Here is a 24283-nt window from a genome sequence, read left to right on the forward strand (position 1 = left end):
CACGAAAAAATAAAGAATTTAAAAAAAAACGTATACCGCAGACAAAAATACAATTCAAATGTATGGTTTGTTTAGAAACAAGGGCTCTTGTAATATACTATCATTTTAAGCCAAGTGCTCTCATATTATGCACCCGTGACTTAATTTGAAACCATTAATCCTTGTATGTGTCCCACTCAATGTGATAATACTCAGTATGAATGGCTAGCGGAATATATTTAAATATACAGTATGCTGGAAGAGTAATTAAATAGATAATGAGAAACCCACAAGAAATATCTCACACTCAACCACCAACAAGGCTTCCTGGAATGTGTTCTATAGAATTCGATCTCGGTCTCTTTTGCTTATCCCATAAGGTTTATGTTTCTCTTAGCTCGTTTATCCATTCCCGGAAAAGGGGAGTTCGATGATGGTGTCAGCACTCAACATTAAAACCTGTCACTCTATTCATCCCATCTTTAATTTTAATTTATTCCATATTCATCCCATTTTACAAATAAATGAAGACTCTGTTAAGCTAAGAGAACCTGTTGTCTTATTACCTGCAAAACTGTGAAAATGTAATTGACCAATTAAATCTAAACCCCTATTAAAACCTCCATTGAGTTAACAAGGAGGAACCTGGCACTAAAATAATGTTTTCTCACACCAAATGGACATCACTCATGCATACCTCCCAAGTGTCCCTATTTAGGAGGAACAGTCCCTATATTGTGTCCTAATTCCTCTGTTCCACTTTTTGTAAGTAAAAGTCCCTCCTTTCCAGTTGCTCCGTATTGTTGGTGTGTCTGTAAGTCACCTAAACTTCTCACGCATGATAATTTCCAGCGTCAGATTTATCCTCATTGGAAAGCATTGATTCAATGCTTTTTTATGGGCAGGACTAACGTGCGCGCGACATTTGCCAAGCATTGCGCATTAGACCCTGCTTGTCGCGGGACGGAGGATGGGTTGGAGCCAGGACACAGTGCCGAAGGACATTGGTGCTGGGAAAATGTAAGTAAATAAAGGGTTCGGTAGTGTCAGGAATACAGCTTTGTATTCCTGGCACTACAGTATCCCTTTAACTCATAAATGGAAGATAATTTAGCAGTAAGGCTGCAGGGGCATGATCTATATACAAAAACTGCTTCATTAAGCTTAAGTTGTTTTGGTTTTTCTTTTGTCCCTTTAACCAGTAAGGAAACCCTAGCTAAAAGGTTCCTTCAGACATGGAAATCTTACACCCATACCCTGGGCAGCTCCTTCCTCCTAAGATTAGGGCACACAGCATGGTTTTCAGTAGAGTTGATAGTGGGTTGTTTGCAAGGTTTTTCTTTTTTAGGTGGTGGGTGGGCTGGCAAATTTCACAGTTTACAATTTCAATTCATTTTTTAGGTTTTGCTATTTTTGTTATATTCACACGAGACCAGACTGGTTTTGGTTTGCATCTAATGCCCCCATTTCTTGATCCGAGTGGCCAATACAGCTTCCAGGAATAAGAAAGACTTATCATATGATCATCACTCCTCCAAATTCTTCTATCCATAATGGCAAATTCTTTCTCTTCCTTGAGATGGGAAATCACAAGGGATGGTATGAGGAGGTTGATTGGATTGGGAGTTTGCTCATTGATTAAAGGTTATAATTGCCTTTAATTTTAAGAATTTTATATTCAATAAATGTTTAGAGTGTTGATTTCTATATTACATTGCACACTACGATCTTTATTAACCTCTCCTAATGCCTACTATTCTGTGTATGTTATCAGTGTATTTGACAATATCTTACATTCCTAATAAGACATTTTTTTTCCTTTACATTTCTTATTATGACAGCTTAGACAGCATTACAACCAGAGCTAGAGCTGTGATGTCATAAGGCAGTTTATTGTGACATCACTAGTTACGGGAATGAAAGTTCCGTACACAGACCTTACCTCATCACACTGGTTGGCTTAGGATCTAGGTTAGGAGTTATACCTCAGTGTAAACTATTACTCTTTGGCTACTGAGACATTGTCAGTACCATTTTACCAACGGTCTGTGATACTACACATAGCATAGCGCTACAGTTACTGACTGTATATTTCGTACATTTTGGATCACCTGCCTTTTGAGAATCTCCACGTGACAGATAACTCTCAGCAAGCGTATAGACTGATACTATATAGACAGTTGATACTGTGCATGTTAGGATGGAGCGTGGGAGAAGGCATTGGGCGTCAAGGGAACCAAGGGGCACAGAATCCTCAAATTCAGGTAAGTGAAACCCCAGCATAAAATCCCATATCCAGCTAATCATAGCCTAATTTTTTTATCGCATTAATTAGTGTGTTCTTAATTATTGGACTACTGCTAACTATTTACATTAATCAGATGAATTTACTATTTGAATATTTTTCTGCAGGATACAGGGATGATGATGTCATCGACTTAACCGGTAACGACGAGACAGGAAGCGTGCAGGATTCGATAATTGATTTAACTGGCGAAGATGACATGGAAAGTGTTCAGAGTGAGAGAATTGGATTGACTGGACAGAATTTTGAGGGAAGCCATCAACCTGTGGTGATTGACCTAACAGGTGAGGAGAATGAAAATATACCTGACGATGGCAGGTTGGAGAGAGGTATAAACAGAATCCACCATCGCAGGAGAGAACGCGACCAGAGCGGGAGGTCACGGAGCCGCTCCCCTCTCCGTTCCCCCATTAGTCCATCCAGAGAGGAGATGGCTGGGCCACGTCAACCGATTTCCGGGTATTTCATGCCTAGCTTTAGACAATTAAGACATGCAAGGGCTGTAGAAACATGCAGAATGAGGGAACGGGACCCTCCAGGTACCTGCTCCATCTGCCTGGAGGAGTATGGAATTGGGCAGCACTTACTAACATTACCATGCAGGCACCATTTTCATACTGATTGTATTCTAACTTGGCTGCAGCAGAACGTCAGCTGCCCAATTTGCAGGGATCGGGTTTTTTTTGCCAATGCAGGCCAGGTTTGCTTGATGAGAGTATCACATGTTATTGACTTCTACCCAGATGGCAGTGCACATGCGTCATTACTTGCCAGATACTACAAGTGAAGTGGGATTGTCCTCCTCGCAAACTGTTTACTGTGTTGGAACCCGCCTTTCCAAGATCACCTTCGGGTTGTGTTGTATTGTATATATTTATTAGAACCATTTAAGCTAAAAATAATAAACGTTATGTCTTATGTTGAACGCTGGCATTGTGACCTTGCCTTTTTATCTGGAGTCTGTTTACTGGCTGCTTTGTGTTCACCTTTTCTAAACTTATCTCTATATGCCAATATTACACCTGGTTTTAAATAAAGATAAAAAACATTGACAATATTAATACAGCTGTAATCAAAATTATTCAACCCCCTGAAAATCAGGTTTATTGTGAAAAATGTACAGACTTTCAGCTGTTTGCAATTAAGAAATTAAACAAAAGCAATTGAAATAGCATAACGAAGTCTTCAAGTGAAAATGCATTATAAGTTGCTTTTTGGGTTGAATTTGGGGAATTCTACTTGAAAGCACTTGTTGTGTTGAGCAATTTCAATTGCTTTTGCTTGATTTGTTAATTGTTAACTGTTAATTAACCGTCGAAAGTCTGTAGATTTTAACAATAAACTCGATTTTCAATGGGGGTTGAATAATTTTGATTACAGTTGTGTATGTGTGTAACGTGTTTATTATGAGAACTACAGGACAGTACTTACAAACCACTAGAAAGCTTTACAACTTTTATGACTTGGCTTAGTTACGCACAGAATTAAGGGTTTATGCCATGAGATCAGACATCATACATTAGAATGAGAGGCTGATTGGTGGAGCCCCCTCCTGGAGAGAAAGGGGTATATCGGCTACTCACACTCGCTGTTTTAAATGCAGTAGCTTTAGTGGCCTTAAATAGTTTTGTGGGATTTTTTAAAGTAATTTTGTTTTTGTGTATTCCCAGTTGTCTTACCATTATAGGAATTGAGTGTTTAGAGGCAGAAGCTATATTGATATTTATGCTGGGAACTCAGGGTGTATAGATCTATCTATCTATCTATCTATCTATCTATCTCTATCTCTCTATGCTGCCAGAAGTTGAAGAAAAAAGCTTAGGTTACCAAAACCTGAAAAATTATGACCATATCAGAGTAATTCACCCCTTGCTATAGATGTGCTATGTAGTTCTGAAAAAGGTGAGCGTTAAAGACGTTAGGGCGGCATAGCACATCCTAAAGATCTTCTCCTCCCTCTCCCCCATAGTGCAATGCAGCCAATCGCCACAATCTGTGTCATGTGATCATGGTGACGGCCTGCCACCGCAATCACTGAGGCAATGTCTCCGTAATGACTACAATTTCTTCAAATTATGCAAATCCACTACTGGTTACATCTCGCCATTTGTCATTTATCAAGGAAAAGATAGCCACCCTGACCCACCAGGATACCCTATTTCTGTGGGCAGAAATGGCAAGATTGTGTTGGATCTTCTTCGTGCCTTGATAAATAAAGGTCATCATCTATGGGTTGATAACAAATACAGCAGTATTCATTCAAAATTATATGTTTTGAAACTATAGCATTTGGCACAGGACAAGGTGCTGGCCCTTTGGTACACTGATCAAAACATGTGAACATGCTGTCTGTCTACAATGCACGACGAAAGTACAGTTCCGGTGTCTGTCAAAGGAAAAAATGAAGAGATAGAAAAAACAAAGAACATTGGAGAGTACATCACACATACAACGAAAGTAGAGTTGGTTGATCAGTATATAAAACGATATCTAGTTATCCGAAAGACTAAATCCTGGTAGAAAATTGCCATCTACCTAGCCCCGATTGCAATTTACAATTCCTATGTGCTGTACAAAAGAACAACAGCAGGTAAGCCTTACCCTTTCCTTGATTTTAAAATAAAACTTTTATCCGATATTTTATTTAACCACTCCCCTAATTCTTCTACTTTTGAAGCAGAGGATGTCCAGAGACTTTGTGGCAAACACTTTCCTTCCAGGATCCCCCCACAGCATGCAAAAAATCCCCCCAGAGAAAGTGACACGTTTGCTAAAAAAAAAAAAAATAGTTAACAGCAATGATTCTAGCTATTACTGCCCTCTATGCACATCTCTACCTGGCCTTTGTATAACTGTTTCAGAGTCTACTATACGGGGCTTAACTATTGAGTTTAATGACTCAGTATGTGACACAGCATGCACATGGTTGTGGTTATGGTATTTGGAGTGTTCCTTCAAGGAGTTCATTAACTTCTCCAATTGTATAAGTTATTAAGTAATTATAAAATTCATTTATTATCTTTTTTTTTCTAAAGAACAGCACACTTAACCTGCTGAAAGTGGTCTTTCTAAAATTTATAATTTTGGTACAGCAACCATTTCTAATTGTCCTGATTTTTATTATTTTATTTTCATTCTTCCAATGCTTTTTTTTCCAAATACTGTTAAAATATAAACAACAAATGTGTTTTGTTGCGGTAGAAACTTATGGTATGTAAGAAAAGTCATATGTCACGAATGTCACGCAGTCTGGTGGCTAGATTCGTTTTGGAGAAACGTATTGTACAGCATTAGGAAACCTGTCTGAAACCACTTACACTGTGTTATGTGGAGAAGGATGTTTTGATTGAAATTAAAGTTGATCTGTTAAATGGTGTGTGGAGTTATGCTAAGACACTGTTTTCAACATATACTGAATGGCCAATAATAAGATTCACCAACTCTTAAAATATGAACTTTGTAGAACCTCACAAGAGTCAGCACCATACTATAGAATGGTACCTTTTACTTTATTTCTTCAGAAACCCCATTGCACTGATAAACAGAAGCTTCTTTATATTTAATAACCACAAACACAGATAAAAGTTTCATTGATAGGAAAAAGAAAATTGAATGAAGATTTAATTATTTAAAATTTTAAAGTGTGGGGCTGGGCCTGACAGCCAAGATGGCTGGACATGTCACATGGTAGCTCCGACCTGTTCACGCATAAACTAAGTTTTTATGCTCATAACCAAGCTGAAAGTAACCACTCACTAGCTATACTCTGACCTCTGCCAACAGGGAACATGGAGATACCAGATTTGTGCCGTTACACTGATAAATCCAGACGCCCGACCATGCGACCTAACTGGCGACCTGGTGTCTGGGGGAGACGATCGATCCCCTAATACTGGAATAGGCTTTCACAAAGATCAAATGATTGCCCCTCAGGCCCCCTCTTTGGATTGGTGGGGGATATCCCGATCCCCACTGGGGAAACTTACCTATCTGCAACAGCAGAATCTCCTGCCAAAACAAGCACCACATGGGGTGGCCAAGATGGCATGCTCAAATGCTCACTCACATCCTCGACATTTGAATAGATATGGTTCTAGCCTTTTCAAGAAATAGATTATATTTCATAAAGCCTGCAAACACTTGAGATCAGAACTAGTTCATTTTGGAGGTTTCTGTGAGAGTGATGTTCAGACGGTGGTGTCAATTGGGTCTTAGGTATGCCAATGTCAAAAGTCAGCAGATGGTGGTCAGATAGAGGAAAGGAATATTGGAGAGATTAGAGGCAGTACAGAGGTTGGTGAAGGCAAGATCAAGAGTGTTTCCCACTGTATGGGTTGCTAAATTGCACCATTGCGTAAGGCCAAAGGAGGAGGTTACAGAGAGCAGACGAGAGGCATCAGTGCAATTAGGGTTGTTGATTGGGATATTGAAATCCCCAAGTATAAGGGAAGATGAGAGGAAGTAGGGAAGCCAGGAAGAAAAGTGCTCAATGAATAGTCTAGGATAACCGGGGGGGCGGTAGATGATAGCAATTCTTAAAGGAGTGGGTTTAAATAGACGGACAGTGTGAACTTCAAAAGAAGAAAAGAATAGGGCAGGGGGAGTTATGATTGGTTGAAAGGTACATTGAAGGGAGAGAAGGATGCCTACGCCACCTCCTTTACAGTTGAGTCTGGGAGTGTGAGAGAATTGTAGCCCACCAAAACATAAAGAGGCAGGAGTAGCGCTATCAGAGGGGGACAGCCAGGTCTCTGTACGTGCAAGCAGTGTGAGTAAGTTTGAGATGAAAAAGATGTGTATGGTTGTTAAATTTAAATTACTGCAGATGGAGCGGACATTCCAGAGTGCACAATGAATTTTGGTAAGTGAGGGTAAAGGGCAGGGTTTTGTGATGAGGTTTGTGGGGTTTCTGGTTGTCTTAGTGTGTGTAGAGAAGGTGAAGGGCCCTGGATTGGGAGAGACATCACCAGCTGCTAGAAGTAGGAGGAGAGAAAGTGACAGGAGGTGTGAATGGGTTTTGTATGCATGGGGTCTAGAATGAGATCGATTGTGGGTCGGAGAGAGAGAGTAGAGAAATTAATGTAAGGCATGAGATGAGAGAAGGAGGGAGTGTAGCAGAGAGGGGCATATGTAAATATGAATGGGGGATGAGTGAAGTGGGTGTAAGGAGAGATTTTTGTACTGAGGGAGACTGAGGAAATAAAGAGGAGGAGAAAACAGATCCCTTTTGCATTTTTTTACCCTCTTTATTATATTTTATCCCCCCTTTACTATGTCTTACACCCACTTGTGTATCTCTTACAACCCCTCTTGTGTATCTCTGCCCCTTTGTGTGTCTCTTTCTCCCCCTCAGGGGCTGAGAGGGGTGGACAGGGTCTGTGGTGGGGGGAAAATCAGGTTACATGGGCTGAGAGAGGATACAGGGGCTGTGGTGAGGGACGCGGGCCCTGAGAATGGGTGACACAGGTGCTGAAAGAGGGACACAGGAGCTGTAGCGGGGGGAGACAGGAGCTGGATGGGGAGGGGCAGGAGCTGGAGTGGAGGGGGCAGGAGCTGGAGAGGGGGACACAGGAGCTGTAGCGGGGGGGAGACAGGAGCTGGATGGGGTGGGCAGGAGCTGGAGTGGAGGGGGGCAGGAGCTGGAGAGGGGGGACACAGGAGCTGTAGGAGGGGGACACATGAGCTGTATAGTGGGGGGCTGGAGGTGAGACAGGAGCTGGAGAAGGGGGGGACAGAAGCTGGCATTTGGGGGGCTGTGGTGAGGAGGGGGCACAGGGACTGAGAGAGGGGGCACTGGGGCTCTAGAGGGGGAGAGTAGCTGTGGCTATGGGGGACACAGGGGCTGTGGTGGGGGCACAGGGAGGGGGTTGGAGAGGAGCCGCCCCAAAACATTTGATTAAAAAAAACAAAACAAAAACGTACCCCCCCCCCCCCCCACCTGAGGCTTACCTTTGGCCAGGGAGGGGTGAGAGAGGAGCTGGAGCCTGCAGCCATCACAGAGCAGCCAGGGAAGTCGGCCTCTACTGATGATGTCAGGAGGAAGGGGCGTGACTTTCACTGCTCTTCTCCCATCCGCTGGGCAGTCTGGGAAAAGAGCAGAGGAAATCACGCCCCTCCTCCTCCTGACATCATCAGGAGAGGCCGACTTCACTGACTGCTGTGTGCTGGCTGCAGGGAGAGCGGGGTAATTTGAAAAATCTGAATCCCCACCCAGAGGCAGGGCTAGAGCCAGAGGCAGGGCCAGAGCCAGAGGCAGGGGATTTGGAGTTTTGCACTACTGACAGCTCAGCTCGCGGTCTTTGCCCGCCCCCTCTCCTCTCTGACAGAGGAGTATTTTAATATGTCTGACGTGTACAGGGCCTTTTTAGGGCCCTACATGATAGGAAGTCCCTCTGGTGGCAGTCTGAGTGACGGCCACTGGAGGTATTCCTATCAATCAATGTAAACACTGTATTTTCTCTGAAAATACAGTGTTTACATTAGATTGCCTGCAGGAAGCTATAGATCTCACCTGAACAAATACATTAAGCTGTAGTTGTTCAGGTGACTATAGTGTCCCTTTAATATTTGTTTTATTGCTAGGAAGCTCTGCGACAGAAAGCTTTCCTAATAGAAAATAAAGGACAAAGGAATTTAGGTCCTAAATAGATAATATTTTTATACCGTCTCTGCTTATAGTGCATTTTGCAAAGGATGTGAAAGTACAGAGCTTTTACACTTCATATTAATAACCTTGATGCTTTTCCTCTCCCCACCCTCTGCCGGCGCTGAGCCTCCGATAGACTGCTCCGGGATCTAGCTGCTCAGTACACCGCCGCCATGATCATCTACAGGGATATCATGTCCGGAGACGAGATGTTCTCAGACATCTACAAAATCAAAGAAAGCAGTTGTGGACTTTGCTATGAAGTTGAAGGCAAGATGGTCTCTAGAATAGAAGGTCCAATTAATGATGCTCTGGTTGGTGAAAATGCATCTGCTGAGTGCCCAGACGAAGGGTCAGATTTAACAACAGTCACAGGAGTTGATATAGTATTAAATCACAAGCTTCAGGAAACTGGCTTCACAAAGGAATCTTACAAATCTTATATTAAGGGTTACATGAAACTAATCAAAGGAAAGCTTGAGGAAACAAATCCAACCCATGTTAAACCTTTCATGACTGGTGCTGCAGAGAAAATCAAAGACATCCTTGGCAACTTCAAAAACTACCAGTTCTTTACAGGAGAAGGCATGAACAGAGGGCAAGGTGGCTCTGCTGGATTTCCGTGAAGATAGTATTACTCCTTTCATGATCTTCTTCAAGGATGGCCTGGAGTTAGAGAAATGTTAACAATCACATCTTGGATCGGAACTGGCTGCTGCTTCTCATCTATAAAGCACCTGGATAACGCAAAGTCTTAAGACTCAAACTGGACTGATAACATTGATCTTCACGATTTACTTTGCCCCTAAATTATTCCGGTGGAGGCACGTTTTTACATGTTCATACTTTCATTTATAGTTGAAATAAAGTCCATCATTTTCCACTGTAGGTAATGGTTCTTGGTTTCCTACAGTCCATACATGATGTTGACTTTTGAGTGCATTTGAGAGGACCCAACTTCGCCTGTTTGCACAGGGGTCTTGTGCTTCATGAACATCTTTTGCCTGAACATGCAAAGAAGTGGACAACCTGCCTATCAAGTAAACCAGGGGATACACTATGCTGCTGGCCCTTTGAAAATTGCTCCTCCACTGCCAGAGGACCTTTCTGTTCTGTTGTAAGAACCTCTGGCTCTTGTTGTAAGAACCTCTGGCTGGTGTTGAATGGGGAGAGCATAAATGACTGCTGCCTGCTCTGCACAGGCTTATGATCATCCTTGAACTTTTTTTAAAGTGTTGATTGGTCCTGAAAAGTGCATAGTCTCTCTTTACCTCTACACAAAATAATGCAATATTTGGCATCTAATTTATCCTGCTGTTTTTAATTGCAATCAACCTTGATTTGCACCAGATTAAGGGACTGTCACTCAACCTAGAACAACATCATATAGGAAACTTGCATGGATTATACCAAATATCTTGCTATATTAATATACTTAAGGGAACACTCCAATCACCACATAAGCGGGCTACTCCTGGCATTTTAACCACTGTAGTGGTTTTGGTGTTGGGTGTTTTTACTTTAATAAGAAGTAAACCTCTAGACATAGCTAACATTTGCAGCTGTTAATGGTCCACTAAATCTAAAACTGACTGGATTTGTCATCTAATGTGATCTAAGCCTTGTAGGAGGTAATCCAGAATATGAATTGTCTTGTTAGCAGCTTGGTCCCTTCTGAGAAATCTTAAAGGAACACTATAGTCACCTAAATTACTTTAGCTAAACAAAGCAGTTTTAGTGTAAAGATCATTCCCCTGCAATTTCACTGCTCAATTCACTGTCATTTAGGAGTTAAATCACTTTGTTTCTGTTTATGCAGCCCTAGCCACACCTCCCCTGGCTATGATTAACAGAGCCTGCATGAAAAAAAAATGGTTTCACTTTCAAACACATGTAATTTACCTTAAATAATTGTATCTCAATCTCTAAATAGAACTTTAATCATATACAGGAGGCTCTTGCAGGGTCTAGCAAGCTATTAACATAGCAGGGGATAAGAAAATCTTAATTAAACAGAACTTGCAATAAAGAAAGCCTAAATAGGGCTCTCTTTACAGGAAGTGTTTGTGGCTGTGCAAGTCACATGCAGGGAGGTGTGACTAGGGTTCATAAACAAAGGGATTTAACTCCTAAATGGCAGAGGATTGAGCAGTGAGGCTGCAGGGGCATGTTCTATACACCAAAACTGCTTCATTAAGCTAAAGTTCTTCAGGTGACTATAGTGTCCCTTTAAGTGCCATGAATTCAAGGTTTACTGTGTATTCCACAGAGTTTCTTGCTAGACAAATGTATTGGAAACCAAAGTATTAAAGGTTCAATAAAGTTGTAGTAATTTAAAAAAATAAATAACCTTGATCATATTGTATTCGTTGCGGAGTCCATTTTTTCCATATAAAATTCCGGGTTATAATTTCAGTTTATAAATTATATCATTTCTATTCACCTAACCTACACTGAGCCAGACAACCTCCATGTTAATATACATGTACGAATTTTATATGGAAGAGAGGACACATCAGAAAAACCTAATAAATGCAGATAACCAGCTTGTCTAATCTTTCTTTCTTTCTGAAGACTGGAGAAAACATTCAGACCCATTCCTGAAAGTTTTGAGCATAGGGTCATTCTTGTTTTTGCATTTCTGGAATGTGAGATACGGTTTACATGATAAAAGGTTTAAAACAGAATATTGCTGCTGCTGTTGCTAAGTATTGCCCTGGCATATTACCCGAGTTGGGATAAATGGTGACTTTTCATACAAATATCCCTATTGTAAATGTATTTAAATATAATTGTAATAAGATCAACAGGGTTATTCGCTAAAGTATGAAATGGATTTTAAGTAAATTACCAATTTTGGCAAGTCAATTATGTTTTTGGATCGGTTATTTTGGGCTACAATATGAAATTGTCACGATTACTATATGACCCAACATGCAAAACTATGTAATACACAATGAACAAGGATAACGTATACCGGGCCATAGAATGGCCGGACTTAACGTAAATAAAGAATAGTCAAAATACTCGCTGAGGTCAGGGACACAGAAAGAGACACAACGAGGAAACAAGCCGAAAGTCCAGGTTACCAGAAATACGGGGAAGTCAAAATACAAGCCAAAGTCAAATACCAAAAAGAACTAGAATAGGAACGCACTCTCTGTTAACCAACTAGTGGAAACCACGACAGGGCACTGACCAAATGCTATTTTGAGTTTAAATAACCCTGCTAAGGCTATGATTGGTTGTACATAGCCTTTGACCCCAAAACGTGCGTGTGCGCCGTTTGCGTGACGTGACACACACGTCAGCGCCATCTTTGTTGATGACGGAGGCGGGACTACATAGTTGCTTTGGACCGCAACGGCCAGCGAGTATTAGAACGCCGCACCGGTCTGGGATTGCGCCACTAGGGTGCTGAATGGCACGCTGACTTGCCTTAGGTGAGTTTTTATTATTTTTAACAGCATAACCGCATCGATCAGATGCAGTCATGCTGCATGGAGGCACAGGGGGACGTGACAGGAATTCACTTTGAATTCCCAATAATACGCATTTTGATTAATAACCTTTCAAGTCTGCAGATTGATAATGTTTGCACCCGGGATACGGAAAATACAACAGATAATTGTTGGAAAATAAATTTAACATCTAATTGGTTTTACGAAAAAAACTCAAAAAGCATAAAGGTTTTTAAATACTGGGATGTTTTAGTTTTGATAAAAAGTGATGGATTAATGACAAAAAAAAATCAGACCTTAATGGAGAAATGTCACCTCAACACTAACTTTTAATATAATGATCCTTTCATCAAGTTTTGTTAACCAAAGTATATGTAAAAACAATTTGAAAAATTATATCCCTGCCTTTAGTATATGACAGGATCTGTCAGCCATATACATACACCTTGGGTTAGACAGTGTTTGTATTTGATAATTAATGGGTCTGATGATGTCACTGCACTACGAATCAGAGAGGACCATAGAGACTAAACAGAGGTTTCCAAACACTGTCTGACCCAAGCTTTATGTATATGTCTGAAGGATCCTGTCATATACTAAAGGTAGGAATTAGTTTTTGGTTTTGGTTTTTAACTTTTTCTAAATATATTTTATTTAACACAGTATCAATTTCCTTCGAAAACTTGAAACGATTATCATATGAAAAAATATTGTACAGGGGACAGTTGTCCATTAAATGCTGCACATGGGTTTCAAAGGACAGTGTGGCTGCAATAAATGTTTGTAGCTAGGAATGAAATAATGCTTTAGGTTTTATCGTATGAAACTGGGAAGATTTCTGTAGTTTAGTTGCTCTGATGGGTTTGTTTGTTTTTCACCTCTCTCCCTTCTTCACCAGCCTAGTCGGAATTCTGTGAATCCGTCTGTAGCCTGGAATGCAAACACATGTTAAGGCACATTTTCAGTTAATACCGTTATGTCTTGTTTCCCAGAGCAAGGAACCTCTTTTAGGAGAGAGTGTTATGAGAAAACTGGACACAGACCTCCCCTCCTGGTCGTATTCGCAGGAAAAGCTATCTTCGTTATGTCATTTTGGTCTCACTGGAGTGCCCCCTTGGAAAAAACAAACAAACTTGAAAAGCCGCTCACTGGCGAAACGCGCATCGGGGCTTATGCACGTGTAGATTTCTCGCTCTGATAGTCTGCAAGTTTAGCTTGTACTTTAGCTAGTTAGAAATCTTTAATAATAGCTGAGTTTAGTGGGAATCTGTGGGTCTGCTAAGTTTTTACCAAAAAGCCGAATTTTGGACGAAATTGCTAGCTTTAGACTTAGCGTTAAACTGCAGTTAGACGCCACTACACAGCTATTGTGTGAATCATATGTAGTTCTAGGGTTACTAGCCTTAGCTACTTGCTCTCTTAGCGAATCCTCTTTTCTGGCTATAGCAGGGATTGTTTGCTTAGCCAGTTACACGTTTTTTATTATCATTTCTATACCCAGGTTAACCCTGTTTTTCTCGTCCTGGGTTTTTTCCTTTCACTATTTCTGTCTTAGGATTTATATCCCTGTCTTACCTTCTGCTATATGTAACTACCTTCTGTTACTCTGTAATAGTATTATTAATATTTGCAACATTATTACAAGGGCTTTCTCCCTCTGACTACATAGTTACAGAGTAATAGTGATTCAAGGTTCTTTTCATTATAGCTTAACCACATTTTGGAGATAGACTATATCCAGTATATAGTGACTTCTATTACTTCTCTATTGTGGAACTTTTTTCCACTGTATGTCTGTTCGTGTTTAGAGCCAGATATATCTCTAGCTCTTTTTTATGTTTTTTGCAGTTATTAAAAGTTATATTTTAATTAATACTCAGTGGTCACTGGACAGTCCAGTCTCCTCTTTCCAGTTTCTTCAGTTTCCTATGGGTTAACCCCAGCTATACTGTCCAGGTTTCTTTTGCTTCATTGTTTTTTTTATTTCACGTTTTCGTATCTTAGTTCCAAGATCCGCATCCGAGATGGCCGAGCAAAACCCATTGACCTTCTGGCAAAATACATCAGCGCAGAAGACGACGACTTGGCTGTGGAAATGCATGAACCTTACACTTTCTTGACTGGACTCACTGTGTCTGACCTGGAAGACTTGCTGGAAGATATTCAGGTGTGTTCCACAGTACTCGCAGTAGGAATAACATCTATTTTAATATATCGATAATGAAACTGTTAAAATAACCTTTGCCATGTGTGTGATGCCATCGTCATGCATTCTAAGTCGGAATTTACCAGTTTTGTTTCTCTTTTCCCCCCTTCTCTTCTTCTCTTCTGCTCAGTTTTGCTTATTTTCATTTTATAAAACAAAAATCTTGTATTTAGATATCCTTTTTTACATTTTTGTTGTTCTTATATTTTGGACTGAGAAGAGTACTGTTTAACTACATTATTAGAAAGCAATATGGCCTTTGCATCTTTAATTTTATTGTGCTTTCCTTATTGCCTTATTGCTCTTTAGATCTACATGGAATTGGAGCAGGGGAAGAATGTGGATTTTTGGAGAGATATGACCATCATCACAGAGGATGAAATCTCCAAGTTACGCAAGCTGGAAACCTTCGGGAAGGGGCCAGGTTAGACAAAATATAATTTTTGTTTTGGGTAGGGCTTTGCTTATTCCAGTTGTTTAACACATGAACAAAATAACCGAATCAGGGCAAGTGGCTACTTTAGCCTAAAATTAGCAGTTTCCCTGGTCTCTGAATTGCCGGTTTAGTGAATAAACCCTATGTGCATTTTGTTATGCAGTCGTCTAGTAACATGTTTGTATACGCACTGTATATACAATTGTGAAATCTTGCAAAAATGGTGAAGTTCTAAAATATGCCTTTCTGAGAACTAGCTTCTCACTCTGCTTCAAAAATAGCTGCTAATTTCTGGTATTTTGTCCTACAATGTGCAATTCTCTTTTGATTTTCCCACAGTGGGATTTTTTGCAAGAGTACTTGAGTGAAAGTGTTTGCGTATAGAAAGGGTTTTTAAATTGAGTTGGGTATAGCATCTGTGTTTCTTAATGCAGAAGTATCTGTAAAGTGACAATTTGTGTAAATGAGAATTTGCATGTGATAGCAGTGTGTGTGTTTTAATTCTTTTTTGAAGTACAAACTATTTTTCCACAAATAAAAGTATCTGTTTGAAGACAGTGGTGTCTAGGTATTCAGTGTTTGTTGTGGAGCGATGCTCCCTCACTTTCAGTTTCACTTTCACCATGTGCTCATCTCTTTCTTGTGCCCTAATATCCCTCCCATCATAACACTCGAGTGTGGCCAATTCTGAATGGAGGCTGCTTGCCTGTGTTTTTGCGGCTGCTTCATAACTAAACTTGTAGAATGTGATGGAAGTGCTGCCAGTTAGCCAGGGATGTGGCAACTGGAAAGACAGCACAAGAAATAGTGTTCACTGGGGTAGGTTGGAAAAAGCTGTCAACTTCACTTACACTAGGCAGGAAGGTTAAAGGGACACTATATTCCCCCAAACAACGTTGGCTTAATGAAGCAGTGTTTTTTTGTTTTTTTTAATATATATATTCTTAATTTTTATTTTGTCATATTATAACAATGCAATACAAGACATACATAAAAGGAAAAGGAGTGTTGCAGCACCCGGTACATATAAGGAGCAAAGGGATAGAGATATATATATATATATAATATTCTTTGTTTTATGATAGCTTGTCTGCCATAAATTATAGAATTAGAGTATAATTAGGGAAGCTTAGCGAACATAGGAGACACTGATGCCGGTAATCAGGTTACATTGTTCTGTGAAGGCATGGTTTCGAGTGATATCCACGCCTTTGAGTTAATGCAGCAGTTTTTGTGTATAGATCGTACGTATAGATCATGTGCAAAACCAGTTTCTCTGAAACTGCTATGTTTACATCTGAAGGGTTAAAACCTAGGGGACCTGGCACCCAGGCCACTTCATTGAGCTGAAGTGGTTTGGGTGACTATAGTGTCCCTTTAACTTATTTTGTGTTTTTGTCACTGCTCAATTCTCTGCCCTTTAGGAGTTAAATCACTTTTGCTTTTGTCAATGCAGCCCTAGCCACACCTCCCCTAGCTGTGACTGACATAGCCTGCATGAAAAATGGTTTAATTTTCAATCAGATGTAAATTTATATTAAAATGGTTTTATCTCCTGCTCTGTAAATTGAACTTTAATTACATACAGGAGGGTCCTGTAGAGTCTAGCAAGCTATTAACAGAGCAGGAGATAAAAAAAAATTGTAAAGGAAGCCTAAACATTAGATGACTCTTTACAAGACGTTTTTAGGAAAGCTGTGTAAGTCAAATGCAGGGAGGTGTGACTAGGGTTCATAAACAAAAGTGATTTAACTCCTAAATGGCAGAGATTTGAGCAGTGAGACTGCAGAAGCATGACCTATAAATCAAAACTGCTTAATTAAGCTAAAGTTGTTTTGGTGACTGTAGTGTCCCTTTATGGACCTCTTCTGAGCACTTTGCTGATCATATTGCTTGTTTGAACTGAACCATAAAATGTTTATTACATCCTGTATACTGATCTCCAGTTTATATTTCTGCATTGCATAGGTGAAAGACGAGAAGGGGTAAATGCCTCTGTCACCACCGATGTACAGGCTGTATTTAAAGGAAAGACATACAACCAGCTTCAGGTGATTTTTCAAGGAATCGAAAGCAAGATTAGAAAAGGAGGACCGAACCTGGATATTGGGTATTGGGAGAGTCTCCTGCAGCAGCTTAGGGCTTACATGGCCAGAGCTAGGTAAAGAACATTTTGCGTGATGGGACTCCACAAAGACACGTTGTATGGCTTGTTAAGTATGCAGTAAAATTGGCAGACTGATTCATATTTATTTATCTTTTTCGTTGATTTTTAGGCTTCGAGAGAGACACCAGGACGTCTTGCGTCAGAAACTCTTCAAACTGAAGCAAGAGCAGGGTGTGGAAAGCGAGCCTCTCTTCCCCATTATAAAACAGGAGCCTGAATCTCCTAATGACAGGTACGAACTAAAAGATGTTCACAAAATTAGAGAATAGCTGCAGCTTAAAACATTTTCAGTTTTCTGTTATTGACAATAAAGTAAAATGTAACCTAAATACCATCTGATTCTTTAGTCAAGAATGAAAAAAACTAAACTCCTTCCCTGCTTTAAAAAAATAAGTTTAAGGCCGTAAGGCCTGTATTTGTGGGAGGAGTTAGCGTTCCTATATAAACGCTACTCCCCCCCTTCCTACCTTGCCGTACGCACGCTGTTCACTGGTCCTCCTCGATGACCCCGCACGTCTGGTTTCCGGCCACACGTCCCGCCAGTTCAGAGCTCCCCCTCCGCTCGGGGAAACTCAGCCGAAGCACTTCCAGCGCTGGAACGCTGAACAAACGAACGTCCAGGTACCGGCGGGAATAGCCACGTTCGGGCTATTCCCGCCGTTCGCATATACAGTTTACAGAATGTGTAATGAGTCATCCAAACAAATCTCTTTCAGACCTGTCATTCCAGGTCCATTCATTATACAATTGGGCACTGTGTCAATAAACATGTAAAGACAGTCTAAAGATCTGTCTATGTCTTCATATAATAACCTCCTGCTATTGCTTCCCAGTTCTGCCCCATATAAGTCTTACTCCATAGAACAGTCCCCTGTGACTCCCTCTGTTGGTCTGGTTGACATAGCTGCATAACATCACTTAATAATTAATGTCCTATGTATGCTCCTTCACTCTTTATGCAGACTATTCAAACAATTATAGGATTATAAACACTTCTAACACTATATTACACTGTTATCCTTGTCTTGCAAAACTCCACCTATGCATCATTATTAATGATAATCCTTACACTTCCAGAGGGCTGCAAGATTAACTACCAATACTCCATCATCAAGCTATTAACCAATTGCAGCATCTGGTTGAGACTATTCTACTCGACTAGTGTGTGTGTGTGTGTAAAAAAAAAAAAAAAAAAGTTTGCATATCCCTATACCTGAAGGGAGATGTATGAAGGCGTTGTGCCCCCCTTCCTACCTTGCCGTATGCACGCTGTTCACCCCACCCACCTCTCCCTCTTATACAATTCATTCGGGGAGACCCTCTTTTACAGGCCTACCCCCTACGTCGGTTCCGGCACACCACACCGACTTAATTCCAATCACAAGGTATTGCACTATACGATATTAACCGACCACAAATAAATATATATATGTGTGTGTGTGTGTGTGTGTTAACTGGTTTGTTCTAACACTGAAAATATAACATTTGTATTTGACTATCTCATATACAGTAAACATTTCTTGTCTTCCAAGGCCAGACCAGGGAGAGTCTGCCTCAGAGCAACCTGGCTCATCCTCTGCAGCCAATGCCCCAGAGGATTCTAGCAGTGCCCAAGAAGGTGATGGCAAGGGTGAAGGTGGGGAGTCTGTACTCATGGAAGAAGACCTAATCCAGCAGAGCCTCAATGATAATGATGCTGGAAAATACAGCCCCAAGCTGCTAAGTAACCAGGAGCTGCCTTTTGATGCTCATGTAGTAGACTTTGAAGAGGACCAACAAAGACTGGTGCTCTGCAGGCAACAACTACAAGTCACAGGTATTTACTAATTGAATGTAACAACATTTATTTATATGTTGTTGTTACGTGCTATTAAATGTAAAATTTTGCCATGACTTAATCAATGCTTTAAAGGGACACTGTAACTGCCTCGTCTCATTAAAGTGGTTATAGTGTCTGGAGTTTCCTGCCACTGTCCTTCTGTTTCCGGAAGCCCATCATACTTTGTGCTGTTAGGGCTGATGGGTAAGCCGAAGCCTGAGCAGAAGTGACTGGCTGAGAGTGACAGCTGGCATCTCTTAGCCTATCACAGTCCCCATTGCTGGTATGAATTGGTGTGTCTAGAAGGTAGTGCGTAATCTGTCTTGGCCACAATTCCATTAGGGGTCAGGCTGTGGTGGCCAGTGACCCTCGTTCAGTACTAAACATCATGAACATAGTTTAACACTGAATGGAATGGCCGTTCAGTGGAGACCAACATGATAACCAATTTAATGCTATGAAATAGTTCTAGTGCCTACAGTGTCCCTTTAATGGCTCAAACAAACAGTATTAGAACTCTGATACATTCTGAGATGTTGTGAATCCAGCTTGGCTCTTAGAGGGATACTATAAGTGCTAAAACAACTTTAGAGTTAGGAATACAAACACTATAGTGATCCCTTAACCCCTTAAGGACAAATGACATGTGTGACATGTCATGATTCCCTTTTATTCCAGAAGTTTGGTCCTTAAGGGGTTAAAGGAACACTATAGTCACCAGAACAACTACAGCTTAATGTAGTTGTTCTGGTGAGTATAATCGTTTCCTTAAGGCATTTTCATGCAAACACTGCCTTTTCAGTGTTTACTTTTCCCCCTAGGGACACCTCCAAGTGGCCACTCCTCACATGGCCACTGGAGATGCTTCCTGGGGCAGTGCTGCAAAGTAGGCAACACTGTTGTTCGGTGTCTCCACGCTCTGCATGGGGACGCTGAATTTTCCTCCTATAGATGCATCTCTATCAGGAAATGCTGATTGGCCAAAATGGCATTTGGCCCCATCTCCTTCTGATTTCCGCCAATCAAATGCTTTCCCTATGGGGAAAAAAAGCGTCAATGCTGATGATGTCACCAAGGAGGCGTATCGGTGCGGGGCCAACGCCGGGACCCATGCGGCCCTTCTAAAAGGGGTTAAGGGAGGGGGCAAGCCACCCAAATAGTGGATTTAACACTATAGGGTCAGGAAAACATGTTTGTGTTCCTGACCCTATAGTGTTCCTTTATCCCCTTAAGGACTGCTGACGGTTCAGGACCGTCATCGGAAAAAAATCCCCTTTAGGACTAATAATGGTCCTGAACTGTCATAACGGTAATAATTACTTACTCGATTGCTGCCGTTCCCCCGCCGGCGATCGGCATTGCTCCCGGTCTGGGGGGGCTGCCTGACAGCCCAGGCAGTCCACCCTCGGCGAATTAGGCCCCGCAGCCATGTGATCTCGAATGGAGCAGTCACATGGCTGCAATAGACTTCCGCGTATCTGCCTGCAGGGGGACTGCCTGAACTGACAGGCAGTCTCCCTGCATCTGTAAAATAATATTTTTTTTTTTTAAATTCATAAATTTAAAAAAAAAAAATTGTGTGTGTGTGTATATATATATATATATATATATTTAAATTTTACATAATTAAGTAATTTTATTGATTGCAATTTGAGGGACCTGCCTGACAACCAAGGCCAAGAGTCCAGAGAATTTAATTTGCTAGCACTGTATTTAACCCTGTAACGTTCCAAGACACCCTAAAACCTGTACATGGGGGTACTGTTTTACAGTTTTTATTGTCTGTGAAAGTGCAGTTTTTTGCATTTTTTTCACAGACAAACTGATATTGTTGTGATACGTTTTACTATTTGGAACACTAATATTTGTGTCCAGTGAAGTCTCCTGAGTATAACAGTACCCCTCATATACAGGTTTTATAGTGTTTTTGAAAGTTACAGGGTCAGATATAAGGGTCACATTTTTTTACATCGAAAGTTGCCAGGTTGGTTATGTTACCTTTGAGAGCATATGGTAGCCCAGGAATAATGATTACACCCATTATGGCATACCATTTGCAAAAGAAGACAACCCAAGGTATTGCAAATGGGGGTATTAAAATATGTTCAGTCTTTTTTAGTAGTCACAAATACTGGACAAAGTTAGCGTTCATAATAGTTTTTTTGCATTTTTACAAGTTGCCGGGCAGCTTTGTTACGCTCTCCTCGGGGTCGCCGTTTTGCAGGATGCATGTGGGGTGAGCTTGTGATCAGCCCCACTGTAAGGACACTGTAAGGACACCATGCTCCGCTTCGGAGTTGGTAATCTTTGGCAGAGGTAGACAGTGCGTGGTGTGGCTATCTACCAGCACGGCAGTCATTGTGGGTCCTGCTAGGTCTCCGGCTCCGCTTGCCAGTGTCATGGCTCGTGGAGTGGATAGGTGAGTAGTCGCTTGTGGAGTTGTTTGGGGGATTAAGCTGGGCAGGATAGTGGGGCAGTGGCAGTCACCTCCTCGGGACAGAAGCTCATGGAGCCAGCCTCTCCCTGGATCCGGTGTCTCTGTGGCATCGAAGACCCACGCTGTCGGTCCGTTTTCAGGTTGTTTTCTTTGTTTTTTATGCTGGATTATGGATGGGTTGCAGGAGCTGAACTCTCTTGCGACCGTCCAGCTCGGCGGTCCGGCCCTGCCCCCCGTTTTTTTGCATTTTAAACACACAAATATAAATGCTAACTTTGGCCAGTGTTTGTGACCAAGTGGCTACAAGAAAACATACCCCATATGGATACCATGGGTTGTCTACTTTAAAAAATAAAAGAAAAAAATATATGTACATGTGAGGTGTGATTTAGAGATTTATGACCGATAAGTGTTACAATGTCACTATTGATAAATTTTAAAAAATATATATTTTGAAACAGCAATTTCCTACTTGTGCTTATAGCCCAATAACTTGCAAAAAAAAGCATGTAAACACTGGGTGTTTTTTTTTTTGTTTTTGTTTTTTTTACTCAGGACAAAACTTTGAATCTATTTAGCAGTTTCTTTCATTAGCTTTAGTAGTTAAAGGGACACTCCAGTGTCAGGAAAAAAATCCGTATTCCTGGCACTGCAGGTCCCCTCTCCCTCCCAACCCCCAGGGGAAAATTACAGCTTAACACAAACACCACAAAAGTGTTAAAACAGCTCTGGTCCTTAACGTAGAACATGGCCAGAACAGTCCGGTCCTGAAGGGGTTAAGCTAAAGTGTTCCTTTAATTGCTGTTGCAATTTCTCTTGATCCACAACTGGAAATCTCATTTAATTACTTTTCTATAAGAATTGAGCATGCATTAAAATGAACATGCATATTTTAATGTATTATTTCTTTACAGTAGAATGAGTGCTAAGTACAATTACTATTTCTGTCTTTTATTATTGTTATTGCATTATTCAGCTGTAGATTTATAGGAAAGAACCCTGTGCTCAGATTAAAAACAAAACTCAAATCTTTCTCCAGTTTTTATAAAGAAATACTTCAAAACTATTTGCTGCTTTTCTGCAGTGACTAATAAGCTGTTTGCATGCTGTATTCTGTCCATTAGATGGCAGCATTGCGCTGAAACCATAGACATGGTATAGGGTTTTTCCAAAGACCTTATGAAGAATGTTTGCAGGTGTTACCTGAACTTTGAGGAACAATCTAAAGTAGTGAAACTCGAGCACATGGATAGTGCTCAGGCAGGAGAAAGCACTTTAAAGAGTTACTCTTCACCAGACAACTTTATTTACTCCAAACAAAGTAGCCTTTAGTGCAATTATATGATTACATTTGACGAGATCATTTTGTTTTGAATGATGCAGTTTAATATTCATGTCCTCCTACAATGGAGGTTTAATAAATGTATAGTTAAAAAATTCTCTGGGGTTTATCAAAGTTTAAATCTATAGCCTAATCAACTAGGGTAAATAAAATACCTACATTTGGGGACCTTACATTTCTGTGAAGCCCCAGGATATACATGTCCATGCCTGCCCTAAATTTAGTGGATGTCTCACTCCTAGAGCGCTCTCTGACCCGTCTTGAGATGTTCAATTTATATTATTCTCCTATAATATAATATTTGCGTATAACATTTTTACGGTAGAGGATGGATATTGGCAGCCAAACCTGATTCGGCAGCTGGATAAGGCATTGAGGAGTTGAGCCAAGAAGCTAATAGGCATTGAGACGTAGAGTAAATGGACAGCTTGGATTATCCCACTCTCAATGATCACCTAGGGAAAATGACCCAGCATATGTGGTGGTGGGCAAACTGGGTTGGATTGAAGGAGAGGTTTCTGATAATGTTCTAAATTGCTGGCCATTTGGAGGGCAGCTGTTAAGCTGTACATAGTAGAAATAAATGTAGCAAATGGAAAAGTTAAAGTAACTATAATAGTTTGTGATCCTCTAATCATTTAGAAAAATAAAGTTTCAAGCTTGTGTTTTTCTTAATGATCTGTAAATTACAAACTTAACTGCTCAAAGTCATTTAATCACTTTGAATGATATAATGATTTTAAAGACTGTGTGAGTAAGAAGTGAAATACATTTTGTGGGATGCTGCTTTGTGTTTATATTTGTACTGCATAGCATATATTAAATTACAGAAGGAAGTACTGATATTTTTTTCTTTGTTCTCCCCAGGTGATGCCAGTGAGAGCCCTGAAGACATCTTTATCAGGAAAGCGAAAGAAGGTATGGATGGTGATGAGGCCCAGTTCAGTGTGGAGATCCCAGTCACAAGCAAAGCTTACTTATGGGCGGACAAATATAGGCCTCGAAAACCTCGTTTCTTCAATCGTGTCCATACAGGCTTTGAGTGGAACAAATACAACCAAACGCATTATGACTTTGACAACCCTCCCCCCAAAATTGTACAGGGCTACAAATTCACCATATTTTTTTATCCAGACTTGATTGACAAACGATCTACTCCGGAATATTTCTTGGAGGCTTGCCATGACAACAAGGACTTTGCTATATTACGTTTCCAAGGATGATGTCCAAATATAAACAATTAACATTTAGCTCATGCCAGTGATTTGTGGAAGGAGAAGGAAAGGGGGGACAAAATGAGAAAAGGGTTCACTGCAACTTGAAACAAGGATTTCTGGATAGTTCTTACAGACTTGTCCATTAGTGAACATATTTCTAGGAAATGTTTAGTAAGCCATAGTTAAATTTTAGCCTCCTATACTTCCCTGGGACATATATTGTTACATCATGTTTGTTAATCAAACACTCAAAGCACCATAACCACCA

At 40.7% G+C, this 24283-nt stretch overlaps 1 protein-coding gene and 1 pseudogene across 1 annotated transcript in view; both read left to right on the top strand.

Moving 5' to 3' along the window:
- The window catches only part of LOC134612277 (splicing factor Cactin-like), a 67765-nt gene extending 43744 nt beyond the window's left edge, over positions 1–24021 (top strand). Inside the window, exons 2-7 of the mRNA XM_063456617.1 lie at positions 14396–14558; positions 14907–15021; positions 17002–17194; positions 17310–17432; positions 18733–19016; positions 23666–24021. Of these exons, the coding sequence (XP_063312687.1) occupies positions 14487–14558; positions 14907–15021; positions 17002–17194; positions 17310–17432; positions 18733–19016; positions 23666–24021 (1143 nt within the window). The 5' untranslated portion in view covers positions 14396–14486. The remainder of the gene's footprint in view (positions 1–14395; positions 14559–14906; positions 15022–17001; positions 17195–17309; positions 17433–18732; positions 19017–23665) is intronic.
- On the top strand, positions 9043–9819 carry LOC134610365 (translationally-controlled tumor protein-like; annotated as a pseudogene).
- Positions 24022–24283: the final 262 nt, after the last annotated feature.

The sequence above is a fragment of the Pelobates fuscus genome, chromosome 5, assembly GCF_036172605.1.
Source record: "Pelobates fuscus isolate aPelFus1 chromosome 5, aPelFus1.pri, whole genome shotgun sequence".
NCBI classification, from domain to species: domain Eukaryota; kingdom Metazoa; phylum Chordata; class Amphibia; order Anura; family Pelobatidae; genus Pelobates; species Pelobates fuscus.